An 18,769-nucleotide genomic window follows, 5' to 3' on the forward strand; every position below is an offset into this window, starting at 1 on the left:
ACACATGCACCCTAATGTTCATAACGGAAGTGTTCACAAAAGTCAAGACATGGAAGTTACCTAAAGGTCCGTTGACAGATGAATGGATAAAGAATATGTGGTATATAAATACATACATTGGGATATCACTCAATCATAAAAAAGAATGAAATAAAGCCATTTGCAGCGACATGGATGGACCTAGAGATGATCCTACTAAGTGAAGTCAATCAGAGAGAGAGATACAAGTATCACATGACAGCACTTACATGCAGAACCAACAAAAGTCATACAAAGGAACTTATTTACAAAAGTAGACTCACAGGCATAGAAAACAAATTTATGGTTACCAAAAAGGATAGCAGGGCACAGAGGAGACAGATAAAGTAGGAGTTTGGGATTAACATATACACATGAGTGCATATGTAGTCGTGTCCAACTCTTTGCCACCCCACGTACTATAGCTCACCAGGCTCTTCCGTCCATGGAGTTTTCCAGGCAAGAATACTTAAACAGGTTGCCATTTTCCTACTCCAAGGAATCTTCCCAACCCAGGGATCAAACCCACATCTGTGTCTCCTGAATTGGCAGGTAGATTCTTTACCACTGCGCCATGTGGAAAGCTCTTAACATATGCACAGTGCTGCTGCTGCTGCTGCTGCTGCTGCTAAGTCGCTTCAGTCGTGTCCGACTCTGTGCGACCCCATAGACGGCAGTTCACCAGGCTCCCCCATCCCTGGGATTCTCCAGGCAACAACACTGGAGTGGGTTGCCATTTCCTTCTCCAATGCATGAAAGTGAAAAGTGAAAGTGAAGTCGCTCAGTCGTGTCCGACTCTTAGCGACCCCATGGACTGCAGCCCACCAGGCTCCTCCATCCATGGGATTTTCCTGGCAAGAGTACTGGGGTGGGTTGCCGTTGCTTCTCTTCAGCGTAAAAAAGAATTTAAAATGTAAAAGATCTTAGTAATAATTTTTCACAGTGATTATATGCTGAAATAAAAATATCGAGTTAAGCAAAATATATTATTGACTATATTATTATTATTATATATAGCAACATAAATTATTAATAGCATTGTTACTGTAATATATTGTTACTATATTATTATTATTACTATAATATATTCATACATATATACATTAATATAGTATTATGTGGTTTATGTTATATAATTATATATCATGTAGTTGTAAATATTATTATATAATACGTTTACACAATATGTTTATATTCATATATCATGTGATATGTAATAAATTATTATAATATAATTAATATAGCATTCATATCCGTGTTGTTAGTTTAACATATAATTGCATTACATTATTGGAGAGCAAGGAGATCAAGCCAGTCAATCCTAAAGGAAATCGACTCTGAATAGTCATTGGAAGGACTGATGCTGAAGTTGAAGCTCCAGTACTTTGGCCACCTGATGCAAAGAGCCAGCTCATTGGAATAGACCCTGATATGAGATGAGGATGAGATGGTTGGATGGCATCACCGACTCAATGGACATGAGTTTGAATAACCTCCGGGAGTTGGTGATGGACAGGGAGGCCTGGTGTGCTGCAGTTTATGTGGTTGCAAAGAGTCAGACACAACTTAGCTACTGAACAACAACATTAAATATATTGCTATTATTTTTTATTTTTATTTATTTTATTATTTTTATTTATTTTATTATTTTTAAATGTCTTCATGTATTTGCTGGAAAATTTTACACTTCTGTGGCTCATATCACATTTCTATTGGACAGTGCTGTCTGTACACTATTTCCAGCCGATGCGGATGCACACACACACAATCAGTAAGTAGGAATATTTCCAGGTCGATTATAAACAACACATTTCTACACTTATTCTTTATTTTCATTTTTCAGGTGGTGCATACCAGCTACTTAAAAGTCCACAGGTTACATACTATATGAGTCCATCAATACAATATTCTTGAAAGTGTCAAATGACAGAGATGGAGAGAGGATTCCTGGTTGCCAGGGCTTGGGGACAAAGCTGGGGAGGGTAGAGGACAATGGAGGTGGCTAGAAAAGCATGTCACGAGGGACTTGGCGGCTACAAAAATGTCCGGCACCTTGGCCATATCCATGTCAACATCTCGGTTGTGATATTGTAATGCCATTTTGAAAGATGTTCCTGTTGCAGGAGACAGGTCAAAGACTCACAGGATCACTTTCGTATTATCACTTACAACCCAACCTCATGAGATGCTAAACGAGGTCAAGATGAAACAGTTAGTTTTCTTTTTCAGGGCAAACAAAACGTCAATTGACAACCCAAAAGAGCAAATTACCCTGGGACTCCACCCCCTGGAGGGACCCAACCCGTGTTTCCCAACCCTGGGTACCTTCCGCGTTCGTTGCTTTTCTCCATAACCACATCACATCTTTTTACTTAATACTCTTTTTTTTTTTTTTTTTAACCTAGTGAAGTAATGTACCAACTTACTGCTTTTCTCTCTCTTTTTTTTTTTTTGGCCACATCACACAGCATGTCGGATGTTAGTTCCCTGACCCCAGATGGAACCCACACCCCCTGCAGTGGAAACATGGAGTCTTAACCACAAGACCATCAGGGAAGGCCCTTACTGTTTCTCTTTAAACCAACTCACTCTCCAAAGCTGAGATTGGTCCATGAATTAAAAAAAAAAAAATTTATTTCTTTATTTTGTTATTTATGGCTGTGCTGGGTCTTCCTTGCTGCATGGACTTTCTCCAGGTGCGGCGAGCAGGGGCTACTCTATCATTGTGGTGCGGAGGCTTCTCTCCTGGAGCACAGGCTCTAGGCTCTCCAGCCCAATAGTTGTGGCACATGGGCTTAGATGTCCCAAGGCTCATGGGATCTCCCCACCCCCGACGAGGAATCGAACTCCTGTCCCCTGCATTGGCAGGCAGGTTCTTTACCACTGAGCCACCAGTGAAGCCCAGTCCATGGATTTTTGCTTTGTCCTAAACAAGAATAACTTTTGAGATTCCAGTTTTATATATAGAGATTTTTTTTTTGGTCAACTCTCCATAAAATAAATACAGAATTCTTTTTTTTTGTTATTCAAAGTTTGAGTGTTTCTGTTTGTTCTGGTATCTGATATCTTCACACGCTCTGAACAGGAACGTCTTATTTTGTGGGAGGGTTTCAGGTATGTTGGTTGCCGTTTGTTTTCCAGAGTCCTTGGATGGAAAGGTTGTGGTGGGGGGTGGGGGGGCGGTCCTAGAAGAACTTATCAACCTTGGAAAATGAAGAACGATAAGATGGGTTCGCCTAGAAGAAGCAGGACGAGTCCAAGAAAGATGGAAGGAAAAGGTGGCAAATTCATTCAACCACCACCGCCCACCTGAGTTTCAAAAAGCAAAGTGAATGGACTGGAAGTTTGGCGGAGCCCTGGAAAGCTGGCGCTCAGAGAGGCCTTGCTTTACACTGCCTGGCTCTTCACGGCCGGGGTATCCGCCGTGGAGAGCGTCTGGGACTTGCTCTCCCTGCGCACCGACTCTTCAGTCAACACGCCCCGGAGCCTGGCGGGGAGGGTCTTCAGGAACCGGGCGTGAAAGCCCTGGGCGGCGAACACGTAAATGATGGGGTTAATGCAGCAGTTGATATAAGCTAGGGAGACGCACAGGGCATCTAGACTGGACACGAGTTTGAAGCTGTCCCCGTGCACATTGAAAAAGGCCAGCATCATCCCCGTCACCTGGTAGGGCAGCCAGAAGACAAAGAAGCTGGTCACCACGGCCACCACCACCTTGAGCGTCTTGGCGGAGCGCGTGGCAGTGCGGCTCCATGCCCGAAGCAGGAGGAAGGTGTAACAGATTGTAAGCGTGACCAGCGGCCCCAGGAAGCCCACGGCCAGCCGGACGATGGCCACGGCCTTCTCCGCATATTCACGGTCCTTACCGTATGCGACGACACACATCGTCTTGGGTGGGAAGTGGTCTATGTGGACCTGACGGAACACAAAGGACGGTATGGTCAGCAGCAGAGCCAAGCCCCAGGCCACGGCACAGGCCACCCAGGCCACGCGGGCCCCTCGGTAGTTCTGGCACCAGACGGGATTGAACACCAGCAGGAAGCGGTCGGCGCTGATGGTGGCCAGGAGCAAGATGCTGGCGTACATGTTGAGAAGGATGAGAGAGGGCAGGATTCGACATGCAGCATCACCAAAGGACCAGTGGTTGTGCTGGATGATGGATGTAAACAAGATGGGCAGTGCCAGGCAGGAGAGGAAGTCGGCCACCGCTAGGTTGAGAAACCAGATGGCGTTGACGGTCCGCTTGACCTCGGACCCTGTCACCCAGACCACCATGGCGTTGCCAGGCACCCCGATCAGGAAGACGGCCGCGAAGATCACCAGGGCGATCACATCTGGGACACGCAGTCTGTGGGTGGGGGAAGAGGCATCCACCAAGACATCGGGGTTCGAGGTCCATTTATCATAATCAGAGTAGTCAGGGGTGCTGAGAGCCATGGAGTCCTGGGTGGAATCAGAGAGGCGGGGAGAGTGTGAGTGGCAGGTAGCAAGGAGCTTGCCCGTCAGAGCCACTCAAAGCCCATCACGCCATTTCTTTAAGGCTCAGGTTTCTCCCAGGGAAACAGGGATGCTGAGGGCTGACAGCCAGCTGGGTGTCACACCCCTGATTCAAATGTTGAAAACCGGACTTCCCTGGTGGTCCTATGGTTAAGAATCCGCCTGCCAATGCAGAGGACATGGGTTCGATCCCTGGTCCAGGAAGATCTCACATGCCATGGAGCAACTAAGCCCGAGAGCCACAGCTGCTGAAGCCTGTGTGTTCTAGAGCCCCCGCTCGGCAGTAAGAGAAGCCATCGCAATGAGAAGCTCCCCCACAGCAATTAAGAGAGTAGCCTCCGCTTGCCCCAATTAGAGAAAACCCATAGGCAGCAATGAAGACCCAGCACCGCCAAAAATAAATAAATAATTTTAAAAATACTTTGAGGAGAATGAACTAATAATCACATGCATGTAATTCCAAAATTGATAGCCCAAGTCTTGAACTATTACTTAAATTTTATTTTTTTTAAATTTTTACTGGAGTATAGTTGATTTACCATGTGTTAATTTCAGGTGTACAGCAGTGAAGATACATAATATCTTAAGGCAATATTTTAAAAAATCAAAATTAATGCCTCTCCAAAAAATTCCACAGTGGAAAAAAATTGGAATTTTAAATAAAGGCAATCTGCTGCAGTCATTTGTTTGGTTTATGACCTTGCCTTGTTACGCAAGAGGGATCTTCAGATGAGCCCACAGTTTTCATTCCCAGCTGGGGGTGGTTTGCAGGTTGACGCTGTCATGCTAACATATCAAGCAATGCGGGATTTTAAGTATAGTCAAGAGTTGGACCATAGAAAAGGCTGAATGCCGAAGAATTGATGCTTTCAAACTGTGGTGCTGGAGAAGACTCTTGAGAGTCCTTGGACAGCAAGATCAAACCAGTCAAGCCTAAAGGAAATCAACCCTGAATGTTCATTGGAAGAACTGATGCTGAAGCTCTAATACTTTGGCCACCTGATGGGAAGAGCCGACTCATTGGAAAAGATCCTAATGTTGGGAAAGATGGAGGGCAGAAGGAGAAGGGGGCAACAGAGGATGAGATGGTTGGATGGCATCACTGACTCGATGGACATGAGTTTGAGCAACTCCAGGAGATAGTGAAGGAGAGGGAAGCCTGGCATGCTGCAGTCCATGGGGTCAGACAGGACTTAGCAACTGAACAACACAAGTCAGAAGAACTGGGGCTCCTTGGAGAAAAGTTGGTTCCTGTCCTGGGACAGAAAATATCCAAGATGAGGCCAGAACATCTCACACTAGAAATTAAGAAAAATTTTAAGTAACAATAGGGACATATCAAAATGTCCCCGATGGTTCAGTGGTTGAGATTCCACCTTCCAATGCAGTTGGTGCAGGTTCGATCCCTGGTCAGGGAATTAAGATCCCACATGTCACATGGTGTGGCAAAAAAAAAAAAAAAAGAGAGAGAGAGAGCCTGAAAGAGCCCACACTAGCCAGAAAGTGAAAGTGAAAGTCACTCAGTCGTGTCTGACTCTTTGTGACCCCATAGATGGCAGCCCACTAGGCTCCTCTGTCCCTGGGATTCTCCAGGCAAGAATGCTGGAGTGGGTAGCCTTTCCCTTCTCCATGGGGATTGAACCCAGGTCTCCTGCATTGCAGGTAGATTCTTTACCAGCTGAGCCACAAGGGAAGCCCAAGATCATTGGCATGGGTAGCCTATCCCTTCTCCAGTGGATCTTCCCAACCCAGGAATCCAACTGGGGTCTCCTGCATTGCAGGCAGATTCTTTACCAACTGAGCTATGAGGGACACTAGCCAGAAGATGGGACAATTTGAGTATTTAATAATAATAATAACTGATGGAATAAAATATATATTAATAATAAAGATCTCTGAGTTCATAATGATAATAAAATCAAGTAAGTCATTGGTCACATTTTTATTCTGAAAAGGGAATGAATCAAGCACTTATCCTGCCGTTTCTGTACAGAGTATTATTTCAGAGAAATAAAGAGTCAATGTGGGAGGTCCTTCTTTAGAGAAGACTCTAAAAATAATTCCTGCAGAAGGAATGAAATAAATTTAAGGAAATATGGATCTGGATGATGGACAACAATATCTAATAAAACCATCATGTGAAAAACAGACAGGAACCTTACAATAAATCGGTGCTGGCACCACAAACCCTCCCATCAACCTCAGCACTCGGACAAGAGAGACGAGTAGATATCTGTTCTGATGTGATGCGGAAAAACGACGATACAGCACCAGGGCTTCCCTCATAGTTCACTCAGTAAAGAATCTGCCTGCAGTATGGTAGACTCGGGTTTGATTCCTGGGTCAGGAAGATCCCCTGGAGAAGGAAATGGCAACCCACTCCAGTATTCTTGCCTGGAGAATCCCATGGATGGAGGAGCCTGGTGGGCTACAGCCCGTGGTGTCACAAGAGTCAGACACGACTTAGCGACTAAACCACCACGGAGGTTTTTTTGCCAAAAAAAAAAATAAAGAAAGAATGTGAATCTAATCAAGGTCTTAGATCTAAAACTACCAGTTTACAGGAAAAGCAGGTGAGAGAGGAACATGATAAATAACACCACAAGGACAAAACCAGAGCAATCAGAGCTTAGGAAACTCTACAGGACGAATGGTATTGTTTCTCTCACAAATAAATGGCATTTTTAAAATAGGAAGAGGAAAAAAAATGGAACAGAAAGTGTCATGGATTAGAAGAGATTTATAGATAAAAAGTTATGACCAACCTAGATAGCATATTGAAAAGCAGAGACATTACTTTGCCAACAAAGGTCCATCTAGTCAAGGCTATGGTTTTTCCAGTGGTCATGAATGGATGCAAGAGTTGGACTGTGAAGAAAGCTGAGTGCCAAAGAATTGATGCTTTTGAACTGTGGTGTTGGAGAAGACTCTTGAGAGTCCCTTGGACTGCAAGGAGATCCAACCAGTCCATTCTAAAGGAGATCAGCCCTGGGTTTCTTTGGAAGGAATGATGCTGAAGCTGAAACTCCAGTACTTTGGCCACCTCATGCAAAGAGTTGACTCATTGGAAAAGACTCTGATGCTGGGAGGGATTCGGGGCAGGAGGAGAAGGGGACAATAGAGGATGAGATGGCTGGATGGCATCACTGGCTCAATGGATGTGAGTCTGAGTGAACTCCGGGAGATAGAGTTGGACAGGGAGGCCTGGCGTGCTGCAATTCATGGGGTCGCAAAGAGTCAGACACGACTGAGTGACTGAACTGAACTGAACTGAATAAGGACCTACTGTAGAGCACAGGGAACGCATTTCAATATTCTGTAATGACCTATTTGGGAAAAGAATCTAAGAAAAGAGTGAAATACATGTGTATATAACTGATATATTTTGCCATACAGCAGAAATGAACACAGCATTGTAAATCAACTGTTTATTGTTGTTTGGTCACTTAGTCGTGTCGGACTCCTTTGCAACCCCATGGACTGTAGCCCGCCAGGTTCCTCTGTCCCTGGGGTTCTCCAGGCAAGATTACTGGAGTGGTAAGGTGATAATTCCAACTGGAGACAAAGCAGACGTGAGGGTTAAAAGTGTCTCATTTAGTAACGACGTGAGCACCTCTTTGTGAAATTGCAGCCTGTGTAATGTACATGTTAAAAGGGTGCATTATTGTAGAGGGTCCTGTAAAGTCATCCAGACTTGCTATGAACACTAATTGCCATTTGAAGCCACTGGTAGACAGTGGCTCCGCTCTAAACCCCTTTTTAGCAATTGTATTTTTTTCCTGATTATATTTTTAGCGTAGTTGGCTGTTGATGTGGACAAGTATTTTATGCACTTTTGGTGATGTTTCAGTTTTACGTACTCTTCTGACATCAGAAAAGTACCGCTGGTTGTTCGCAGCCTCATTGTATAATCAGCCGACCACAGGCTGCCATATATAACAAAGTAATTAATATTGTGCAAGTGTCAAATGCTTCTGTTGTGAAAGCAGTGTTCGGAAAATGAGAAATTATTTAAAATGGTTACGAAATACTAGTCAGTTTCATAATCCCCACGTTCCGCCCTTAAAGGTCTGCTTTACCAGAGAAAGGGTCGCTTATTTGTCATTGCAAGATTCTTAGAAAATGTGTTTAATCCCTCTTAAATACAATCAGTCCTAAAGAGTCTGTATTATTTCGGTCTGTTGGGTACAGAGTACAAGCTGCAATCAAAGGAGGGAGAGGAGGTTTCCCACTGTCTCTTTTAAGCTGTACAATTTTTTTCCTCCAGTGTTTTGTTTTATATAGGTTTTGAATTCCTGTATCTTTTAGTGTGTGTACTGAATACTGCCTATGTACTATTCTGATTGTTTGCTCTAGTTTACTAGCAGTAAAAGACCTGTTAATCACATACAACAAAAAAGAATACTGGAGTGGGTTGCCATTTTCTCTTTCTGGGGATCTTCCCCACCCAGCGATCGAACCCACATCTCTTGTGTCTCTCTTGTGGCACGTGGATTCTTTACCACTGAGCCCCCTGGGAAGCCCACTATACCATAGTAAAAATTTTAAAAGGAGAGAGAGATTTAAGAAGTAGATATACCAAAGATAATACGGAGACCAAGCCTGGATCTTGATTGGAATAGTCGTATGGAAAATAAGATATTTTGGAGACATCTGGGAGATTTTAAAATAGACTGGATATCCAACAACAGTAAGGAACCATTGCTTATTCTATTGAGGGTGATAGGATATTGTATTTATGTTTTCAAAAAGTGGTAGAAGACAGTTTCTGATAGAGGTTTCACATGCTGCCGCTGCTGCCAAGTCACTTCAGTCGTGTCCGACTCTGTGTGACCCCTGAGACGGCAGCCCACCAGGCTCCCCGGTCCCCGGGACTCTCCAGGCAAGAACACTGGAGTGGGTTGCCATTTCCTTCTCCAATGCCTGAAAGCGAAAAGTGAAAGTGAAGTCGCTCAGTCGTGTCCGACTCTGAGCGACCCCATGGACTGCAGCCTACCAGGCTCCTCCATCCATGGGATTTTCCAGGCAAGAGTACTGGAGTGGGGTGCCATTGCCTTCTCCGAGAGGTTTCACATAGCAGGTGAAATAGGATGTTTGGGGTTTGCTTTAAAAATTTCAGAAAAAAAAAAGGAAGAGAGGAGGGAAGGAGAGAGGACCAAGGATGACTAAGAATGGGAAAGTGTTGATAACTGTGGGTGCTGGGTCATGAGTATGTTGGATATTCACTTCATTCTCTCTGCTTTTGTGGGTTTGATATTTTCCATAATAAAATAAAGAACAGAGTCTTGAGTACTTTCTTTGCCCTCCAAAGAGAGAAAAGAGCAGCAGCTGAATGAGAAACAGCCTTGGATGCAAAACAATAACCCGGAGGCACCAAACACAGGCAGAAGAAAAATCCCCATGCAGGACCAGGAGTGATCCCACCAAGGCAGCCAGTGTTTATCGAGCATCTACGTTTAAGTACAGCATTAGCTCTTTCAGTCCCGACCACGACCCTACAAGTGGGTCCTGTGAATATGCCCCTTTTATTGACAAGGAAACAGAGGCACTGGAAGATGAAGTAGCCTGTTCCAGTCATGTAGACGGGAATTCAACTTTCTTTAGATTGGTATGCAAACCCAGAGAGGCTGCCCTTGGGCAGTTCCAGAGGTTGGAAGGGGGCCTCCAAGGACACCCAAGGGGCAAACTCCGTAGTCCCTGGAGCCCATCCCTGAAGGTGATTTTGTCACCAGCCCAGGGAAAGGAGGCAGAGAAAAACACAGATCACTGTTACAGAAATATTCAGAGCTGGATTTTTAGGGTACTTGAATTTGCAGGCTGAGGTTTTGACCCACTAACCACCCAGCTCATAGATTGAATAAGATGAAAAATGCTCAAGAACCTGTCAAGGTGCCTGGTAAACAGTAGGGAGATAAGAAATGGCAATGCTCTTATTTCCCATTGATCTTACAATTGTTGGAGAGCTCAGATCTTTCTCTGAACCATTCTTTTTAATTTCTAGTTCCTTTATGTTCCCTTAAGGTCAACCAGGTCAGCCAGGCTGATGGCCCAGCATATTTGCTGGTACGGCCATAGCGGAGATCAAATTATTCAAAGAGGAAAGGTCTGTGTCAACTGAAGAGTGGATGAACTGGGTGTGGTATATCTATGTAGCGGAATATTATTCAGCCATAAAAAGGGATGAAGTACTGACACATGCTACAATGTGGATGAAGCTTGTAAACATTATGCTGAGTGAAAGAAGTCAGAATCATACTATACGGTTCCATTTGTATAAAATGTCTAAAACAGGCAAGTCCGTAGAAATGGGAGATGTGCTCGTAACAGCCAGGAGCTAGGAGAGCAGGAGCAGGGAGGGAGTGCTTAGTGGGTTCAGGGTTTCTTTGGAGGGTGATGAATAGTTTCTGGAAATCGATAAAGGTGGTACTGGAAATCAATAAAGGTGGTATTGGGGACAGGGCTTCCCCAGTGGCTCCATGGTAAAGAATCTGCCTGCAAGGCAGGAGACTTGAGTTCGATCCCTGGGTCAGGAAGATCTCCTAGAGGAGGGCATAGCAACCCACTCCAGTATTCCTGCCTGGAGAATCCTATGACCAGAGGAGCCTGGTGGGCTATGGTCCATAGGGTCACAAAGAGTCGGACACGACTGAAGCAACTTAGCCGCACGCAGTGATGGGGCAGCACTGAATGCGCTCAGTGCCACCGAATGGTGCACTTCAAAATGGTGAAGTATACGTTTTGTGGCATTTTGGTCGATTAAAATGAAAATGCCAGTGTCCTAAAGACAAGGAAGGGCCAAGGGACTGTTCCAGACGAGTGGGGATTAAAAGACCAGAACACCCAAATGTGATGAGACATCCTGGACCACAGCCTGGAGCAGGAAAGACAGATTCACTCTGAAGGGCATTATTCGGACCACGGAGCAAGTTTTAACTTGATCTATGGACTGGATCACAATATCACGTCAAATGTTAAATTCCCTGACATTGATCACTGTACTCATGTAAATGAATGTCTTTGTTTTTGAGAAGGAGACCCTGAGATATTTAGGAGCAAAGGATGCCTGCGACTTCCTCTCAATTGGTTCAGGAAAAAAAAAAAAAAAGTGGTAGATGATAGATTAATCAATAGAAGGGACAGATAGATAGAGCAAACCTGGAGAATCTAGGTCAAGAGAGTATGGAAGTTCCCTGTATTATTCTTGTAATTTTTTCTGTAAGTGTGAAGATGTTTCCAAAAAATTTTAAATGGTTGCTTTATTTCCACTGATAAAGAGACTCTGCCCTGAGTCACCCGCCTGACAATCCTCACCTCCAGCACCCTGACCTCCCTTTTTCTACTCTGGGACCCCCCAAGCTCAGATCACTAAAGGGTCAATGCTGGGCATGGCAAGAGGCCCCAGATCCTGCCCAGGGGGACCCTGCACTGTAGCGGATGGTTAAATGTTTTAAGTGTCCACCGTGGACATGATAACACAAAACTAACTTCGATCTCTGCTCATTTCACAAGCTCTGGACTATGCTGCAGAATAATCCAGACCCCAGAAGGGGACGCCTCCCCACTCCCTGCTCCCACGCTCACCATTACCCCTCACATCAGCTGACAAAGATCCTCGCCTGGGATGAGCTCACACAGCCCTTTCCTCTCACTGACTTCACGAGGGCAGGAAAAAGATGCTGATTCTAACGCTCTGCGGTTTTTAGGATCCTCCTGATGTAAATGGCTTAAAAAGTTTAGCCATGACAGTATCTCTATAAAGAAGGGAAACAGCTGAAGTGTCCACGCAACAGGCAACTGGCTCAATGAGGATGACACATCCAGGCAAAACAATTCTATGCAACCAGCAGAAGAATGAGGAAGTTTACCTACGGGTGGGTGTGGAAAGAACTCTAAGATCTAGGGTGAAACAGGACAAGTGAGAACAGTGTGTGAAGCAACACTACCTACCAAAGAGGAATCATTCTTCCTCTCTGTTTTTCTCTCTCCTCCCAACCCCCTCTCCCTTCCTCACCACTTCCCCTCTGTGTCTATTTCTGTCAATTTATCTCTCCTGAGTGTCTGCACAGACTAGCTCCAGAAGCAGGCAAAAGAAATTTGGAACAGTGGTTGCCCCAGGGGAAGGGAAGTAGGAGGTTGGTATACTTTCTGGGGGGCAGGGGGCAGGGTTGGCCCCCGCTAAGAGGCATGTGGGATCCTAGTTACCCAACCAGGCATCGAACCTGTATCCGCTGCATTGGAAGCACAGAATCTTAGCCACTGGATTGCCAGGGAAGTCCCTCATCATATACGCTTTTGTTCTTCTGATATGTAGAGCCATATCAGTGAATATACCACCCATTCCCTTCTCCCCAGAAATGGATATTATATAGCCTCTACAAAATAATTTGTGGTTCTACCATTCTAGAAGGGGCTTCCCAGGTAGCTCAGCAGTAAAGAATCCACCTGCCAAGCTGGAGATGCACATTTGCTCCATGGGTCAGAAAGATCCCCTGGAGAAGGAAATGGCAACCCACTCCAGTATTCTTGCCTGGGGAATCCCACGGACAGAGGAGCCTGGCGGGCTACAGTCCATGGAGTCTCAAAGAGTGGGACACGACTTGGCAGCTGGGCACACACCCAAGTGCAATTCTAGGAGTCTAGGAAAGAGTCTAAGCACATTTCTTCATCTCATAAATGTTAACATCTTAGAGATTGGCTCCTGTCATACCTGGCACCTGTCCTTGGAGAGGTTATGGTCTCCTGCGAGAGGGAAATTAATCACCAGGGATGGGAACTGAGCGTGTTCTACAGAGAAGCCAGCCTGGTGGGGGATCAGGAGAAGGGTGTTGGAAAAATCAAGCCACAACCCTGCGCGACCCACTCCAGTATCCTTGCCTGGGAAATCCTATGGACGGAGGAGCCTGGAGGGCTACAGTACATGGGGTCGCAAAAAAAGTCGGACACGACTTAGCCACTAAGCAACAGCAAGAACTAAGTAGAAATGAAAAAAACACAACACTGCAACATGGTCCAAACGAAATTTCTGCACTGATGGGAATGTCCCAGAGGTGTGCCATCCGGGATGGTAGCCGCCAGTCATCTGTGGCCGTGGAGTTTGTGACATGTGGCAGATGTGTCTGGGAACTGAACTTAAACTTTGCTGTCATTTTAATTAAGTTTCACCAGCCACGTGTGGCTGGTGGCTGCGTCTCAGACACCAGCCGTCTGGGGCTCCTAAGCAATTCCTAAGTGCTTCCTAGGTGTTAGTTCGTTAATTCTCTAACCACAGTGTTTACGCTACAACAAGCCTAAAGGCGGGGTTCTCTTTTTTCCCTAAGATCACAGGCTCATTTTAAGAGCGCTTGCCTACTGTTTGGAGAAGGGGCCAGATCAGAAGCTGAGAAGGAGAGGCGACTGGGATTGTCCAGCTGTGGTGCGGGATGATGGTGGTTTACTCTAAGGTGGTGAGTGTGAGGACTCATGAATGGATCAGAGGAGAACAGGGCTAAGGAGAAGATGCTTGGGAGAAAAGCAATCAGAATCACCAAGTTCTAAGTCCTTTTCATGTATCAGCTCTTCTTTTTTTGCCATTGCAAAACCCATTTTGCAGATGAGAAAACTGAGGCTACAGACAGCTTAAGAGACCTTTCCAGGTCCTCGCTGTTAGCAAGTGGCAGAGGTAGGAGAGCCCTTCAGAGAGTCCTACCCTAGAACCTTCTCTAGAGGTTACCAGGCCTCAGACGTGGTGGAAGTGAGGGGCATGCCTTCAAGGCAAAGGGTCACAAGGTAACAGGGAGGATGTCACACACCAGAAGGTGAAAGAACATCAGCGTGGCTGGCAGGTAGCCAGGGCGAGGTTGGAGGAGCCACGGATGTCATGTTAAAGGCGATGTATTTTATCCTGGGGTAATGGGGAGCCACAGATGGTCTTTGAGTCACAGAGGGACTAGATGAGAGTTTTTGTTTGGAAAGGCTCCTCTGGCTGCTGTAGGGAGATGAGATAGAGGCAAGAGGACCAGAGAGGAGGCTGGGGCAGGGACTCAGGCCAGCAAAGATGGGCGTGATGCCCAGAGGAGGAAGAAAAGTAGGAGAGTTAAGCGGGGCAACACACCCCTTCCCTCCCTCACGGGGCTTCCGTCTTGCCATCTTCAGGGCAGGGAATGTCCTGCCAACTGTCCCCTTCTTTACGGTGGAAATAATACACTCAGGAATGCTGTCAGGGCTAGGAAATACACAGAAGGCACGGTCTGCTTTTTTTTCCGGAACATCCCTCTCCCCGTTTCTACACGGACACAATGTCTTTAAACAATCCACCCACAGAACCACATAAAACCACTAAAGCATCCTCAGAAACTGGGATACGAGGGTGGGGGTGAGCATCTCGACTCATCTTCTTGAATCTGCCCAGTCTTTGAGACTCAACATCCCTGAGCACGAAGAAACACAGGCATTTACATTTTAAAAACCATGTGAAAAAGACAAACCTCCGGATCCTTTCAGGATGCGATGAACTACCTTTCAGGTTGGCAAAAACAAAAATAGTTCCATCTAAACCTGCAGATGGGTGTCTAGACAAGTAAATACTCTCCTGCTCTGAAGATGAGGAATATAAATTGGTACAGGTTTTGGCAATATCTGTTAAAATAAAAATTGTCTGTGTCTTAGATTCAGCATTTGCAGTTCTGAAAACCCAGACATGAATCCAAAGATATAATTCTGGTGTTTTAGAGTTTGCTTATTTTTTTGACTGCCCAGCCTGTGGGATCTTATCTCCCTAACCAGGGATCGAACCCAGACCCGTGACAATGAAAGTACTGGATCTTAGTCACTGGACCACCATGGAATTTTCTAATTACAAACAGCCTAAATTTCCACTGATAAGCAATGGGAACTCTCACTGGCATATGACACAGCTGATAAAAAGAAAAAGGGAATTTCCCTGAAACACACCAGGCTATAACAGTATCTTTCTCACCGATTAAGCTGAAGTTTGTAAATGTCAAGTGCCTAGCGCAGTGCCTGACATGCAGGTGAAGGTTGTCAATAATATTATAAGTTATTCATGTAAGAAAAAAAGCAAGATGTAGGATATCATGTAAAAAAGACTTCTCTTTGTAGGGTAGAAAGGATAGACATATCACAGGCATTGAGCACCAGCTGTATGCCAGCCACTGCTGAAAGAGCTTCCCATGTATTATCTCACTGAACTCTCTCCATGACCCTAGGATACAGATTTCTCTCTGTAGGGTGACTATCCCCATCTTAGTGACAAGGAGAAGGAGGCTCAGACAGACTAGTCTCTTCACCTCTTATACAAGACAGGCAGGATTTGAACCTAGTTCCAGTATGATCTCCGTGTCAAAATACTCCTTACTCCCTACACTGTCGTGAACTGTTTCCAGAAGTGTTAGCCACAAACTGCTGCTCTAATCCCACCCAATCATGTTTCTGGTTACAAGGAACCAGAGCTACAAGGAATCTGAGTCTCTGGACAGGGACGGTCTTTTCACTGAATACCCTTTAAGGATTTGGGACTTAAAAAAAAAAAAATTACTAGTATTCACAAAGAAAAAGCTCTAGTCCATCTTTTAATTTAAAAAAATTTCTGACATTATAGAACTAAACTGAAATGTATTAATATTCCACTCCTACATTTCCATGACAAAAAAAAATCTCATGAGCCAAAAAAACACAGGGATTAGCTTATAAAACTAAATATGGATCTCAGCATCAGCTGAGCAGAGAAAGGAATGAAAACATTTTAACTTTAAAAAATCATGAGTGAATAATAAAATGTGTAGAAACAAACTTTTCAAACTATTTGGGATTGTTTAACAGAAAGGAAAAGTCAAAGCTAATCACCGGCTCTACAACCCCTTGACAGTCTTACTCCTTAGCTGCTTCCCAGCCCCGGAGCGGGAGAGGAAGGTGAGGCGAGAAGGGGAGAGGTCAGGGACTGGGAGGAGGAGGAAGGAAAAAGGGAGCAGATGGCACCAAGAAGGGAGACCACACACATAGTGGGTGTCTGCCCCCCACTCCCCACCCCAAGACTCACCATCTTTAGGTCTCTCCCAGATCCTCCTCTGATCAAAGGCTCCCAAGGGCTGTGGTTTGCAAGCCCCAAGGGAGGGTGCAGATAACCAGAGAGGAAATGACCCGTCTTACCCCTCTGGGGTTCTCATTGGTCTGGGGCTCGGGGTTTCTTCCGCAAGGCAGGCACCCAGTGAACCCTGAACACCTCCTTCAGCCGCTCCACGGAAGGGTCCAGGAGGAAGTTCCAGGTCCCAGGAGGAAGGAAGCCAGACATTAGAGATTCCCACCTTGTCTAGACCTGGCCCCTCTCCCGGCCTTGAGTTCCCCCTTTTGAGAGGCTCTCTCTTTCCTTCTATGGCCCCAGGTAACCCTGAAAAAGCTCAGGGGTTCAATTGGCTTAAACCTGGGAATTGGGGATTGATTGTGAGCCCCAGCCTCCCAACTGGGTTCCATTGAGACCAGAGAGGAAAAGCAAGTCTGTGAAGAAGTGCTTGAGGACTATTCAGTCTTCTTGTCTAGCCATCACCATCTTTCCCAGTCCCTTTCTGGGTTCTTGCTGAAACATGCTGGACTCTGGGGTGGGGAAGAAACTATGTTATTAGTTTCTTATTGCTGCTGTAATAAATCGCCATAAACTAAGTGACTTAAAACAATAGAAATGTATCCTCTTACAGTTCTAGAGGCCAGAATGTATCAGGGCTACATTCCCTCTGTAGGTTCCAGAGGAGAGTATATTCCTGCCTCTTCCTTTTCCACTGACTGGCAGGACTCCTGGTTTGTGGCCACATCATTCCAATACCTGCCTCTAAGGGCAGAGACATCGCCTTCCCTCCAACTGCGGGTCACAAGTCTCCCTCTGCCTCCCTGGTATAAGCACCCTTGTGATTACATTTAAGAGCCCTCTAGGGTACTTCCTGGGAGGTGCAGTGGATTAAGAGTCTGCCTGTCGATGCAGGGGACATGGGTTTGATCCCCGGCCCAGGAAGATTCCACATGCTGTGGAGTGACTAAGTCTGAGAGCCGCAACTACGAAACCTGCGTGGTACAATGACTGAAGTCCAGGCACCTAGAGCCCATGCTCCGCAACAAGAGAAGCCACCACAGTGAGAAAACTGAGCCCCAAAACGAAGAGCAGCCTCCCCTTACTGCAACTAGAGAAAGCCCACACAAAGCAATGAAGACCCGTGTGTGCAGGCTCAGTCACTCAGCTGTGTCCCACTCTTTATGACTCCATGGACTGTAGCCTGCCAGGCTCCTCTGTCCATGAGATTCACCAAGCAAGAATACTGGAGTAGGTTGCCATTTCCTCCTCCAGAGGATCTTCCCGACCCAGGGATCAAACTTGAGTCTCCTGCGTCTCCTGCATTGGCAGGTGGATTCTTTACCACTGAGCCACCTACAGAAACCCAGTACAGCCCCCCAAAAAGAACCCCCTAAAAAATCCAGGATAATCTTCCATTTCAAGATCATTAGTTTATCTGCCACGTCCCTTTTCCTACCTAAAGTCACCCTGCAGGTTTCAGTCATTAGGAGGCAAACATCCATGGGAACGACTTTTCAGTCTATCGCAATGGAGCAAGATTATTACCATGAGTGTAGAAACAGCTTCATTTTTCCCACGCTCATCTGCAACGCTCCAATAGATCGCCCACATCCTTCCTGCCCAAATAGTATTCTTCCACAGCAAGCTTCAATTTGTGCAGATCTAGCTTTCTTTTCATAGCATAGATGATCCATGTAAACATTTGAACAATCCAGAAATGTACTCCCCGCCATACTCCCCACCAATAAAACACTGAAAAATCCCCTGACCTTCACCCTTCTGAAATTAGCATTTTAGAATGTACTCTCCTAGACTTTGACAAATGTGGTGCTTGTATTTGGAAATGGACATATGAGTGCACGATGTTTGGCAAAGTTTGGTTCCACTAGATGAAGCCATGTGCAGTGAACTTGACTCAGCAAGGATTTTGAAGGTCTTGGCCTAGGGGATTTTTGGCTAATAGGAATGCATGGTTGTTATACCAACTCTGACCTTAAGAGGGTGCGTGAGCTAGAGGAGAGTCAGGAGGCCAGGCCATACCCTCTTGATTATTAAGATTTTGGGACCACAGTTGGGCATGGCTAAAGGAAATCAGTCCTGAATATTGAATATTCATTGGAAGGACTGATGCTGAAGCTGAAGTTCCAGTACTTTGGCCACCTGAGGCGAAGAACTGACTCATTGGAAAAGACCCTGATG

At 45.6% G+C, this 18,769-nt stretch overlaps 1 protein-coding gene across 1 annotated transcript; it reads right to left on the bottom strand.

Annotated features, from left to right (window-relative positions):
* Positions 1-1,828: 1,828 nt before the first annotated feature.
* Positions 1,829-16,672, bottom strand: C5AR1 (complement C5a receptor 1). Its single transcript, XM_027515349.1, has 2 exons — positions 16,550-16,672; positions 1,829-4,461 (listed from the first exon to the last, which is right to left on the bottom strand). The coding sequence occupies exons 1-2, from the start codon at positions 16,550-16,552 to the stop codon at positions 3,406-3,408; spliced, it is 1,059 nt and encodes a 352-aa protein (XP_027371150.1). The 5' UTR covers positions 16,553-16,672; the 3' UTR covers positions 1,829-3,405.
* Between the last annotated feature and the right edge of the window lie 2,097 nt (positions 16,673-18,769).

This window comes from Bos indicus x Bos taurus, chromosome 18, assembly GCF_003369695.1.
Source record: "Bos indicus x Bos taurus breed Angus x Brahman F1 hybrid chromosome 18, Bos_hybrid_MaternalHap_v2.0, whole genome shotgun sequence".
NCBI lineage: Eukaryota > Metazoa > Chordata > Mammalia > Artiodactyla > Bovidae > Bos > Bos indicus x Bos taurus.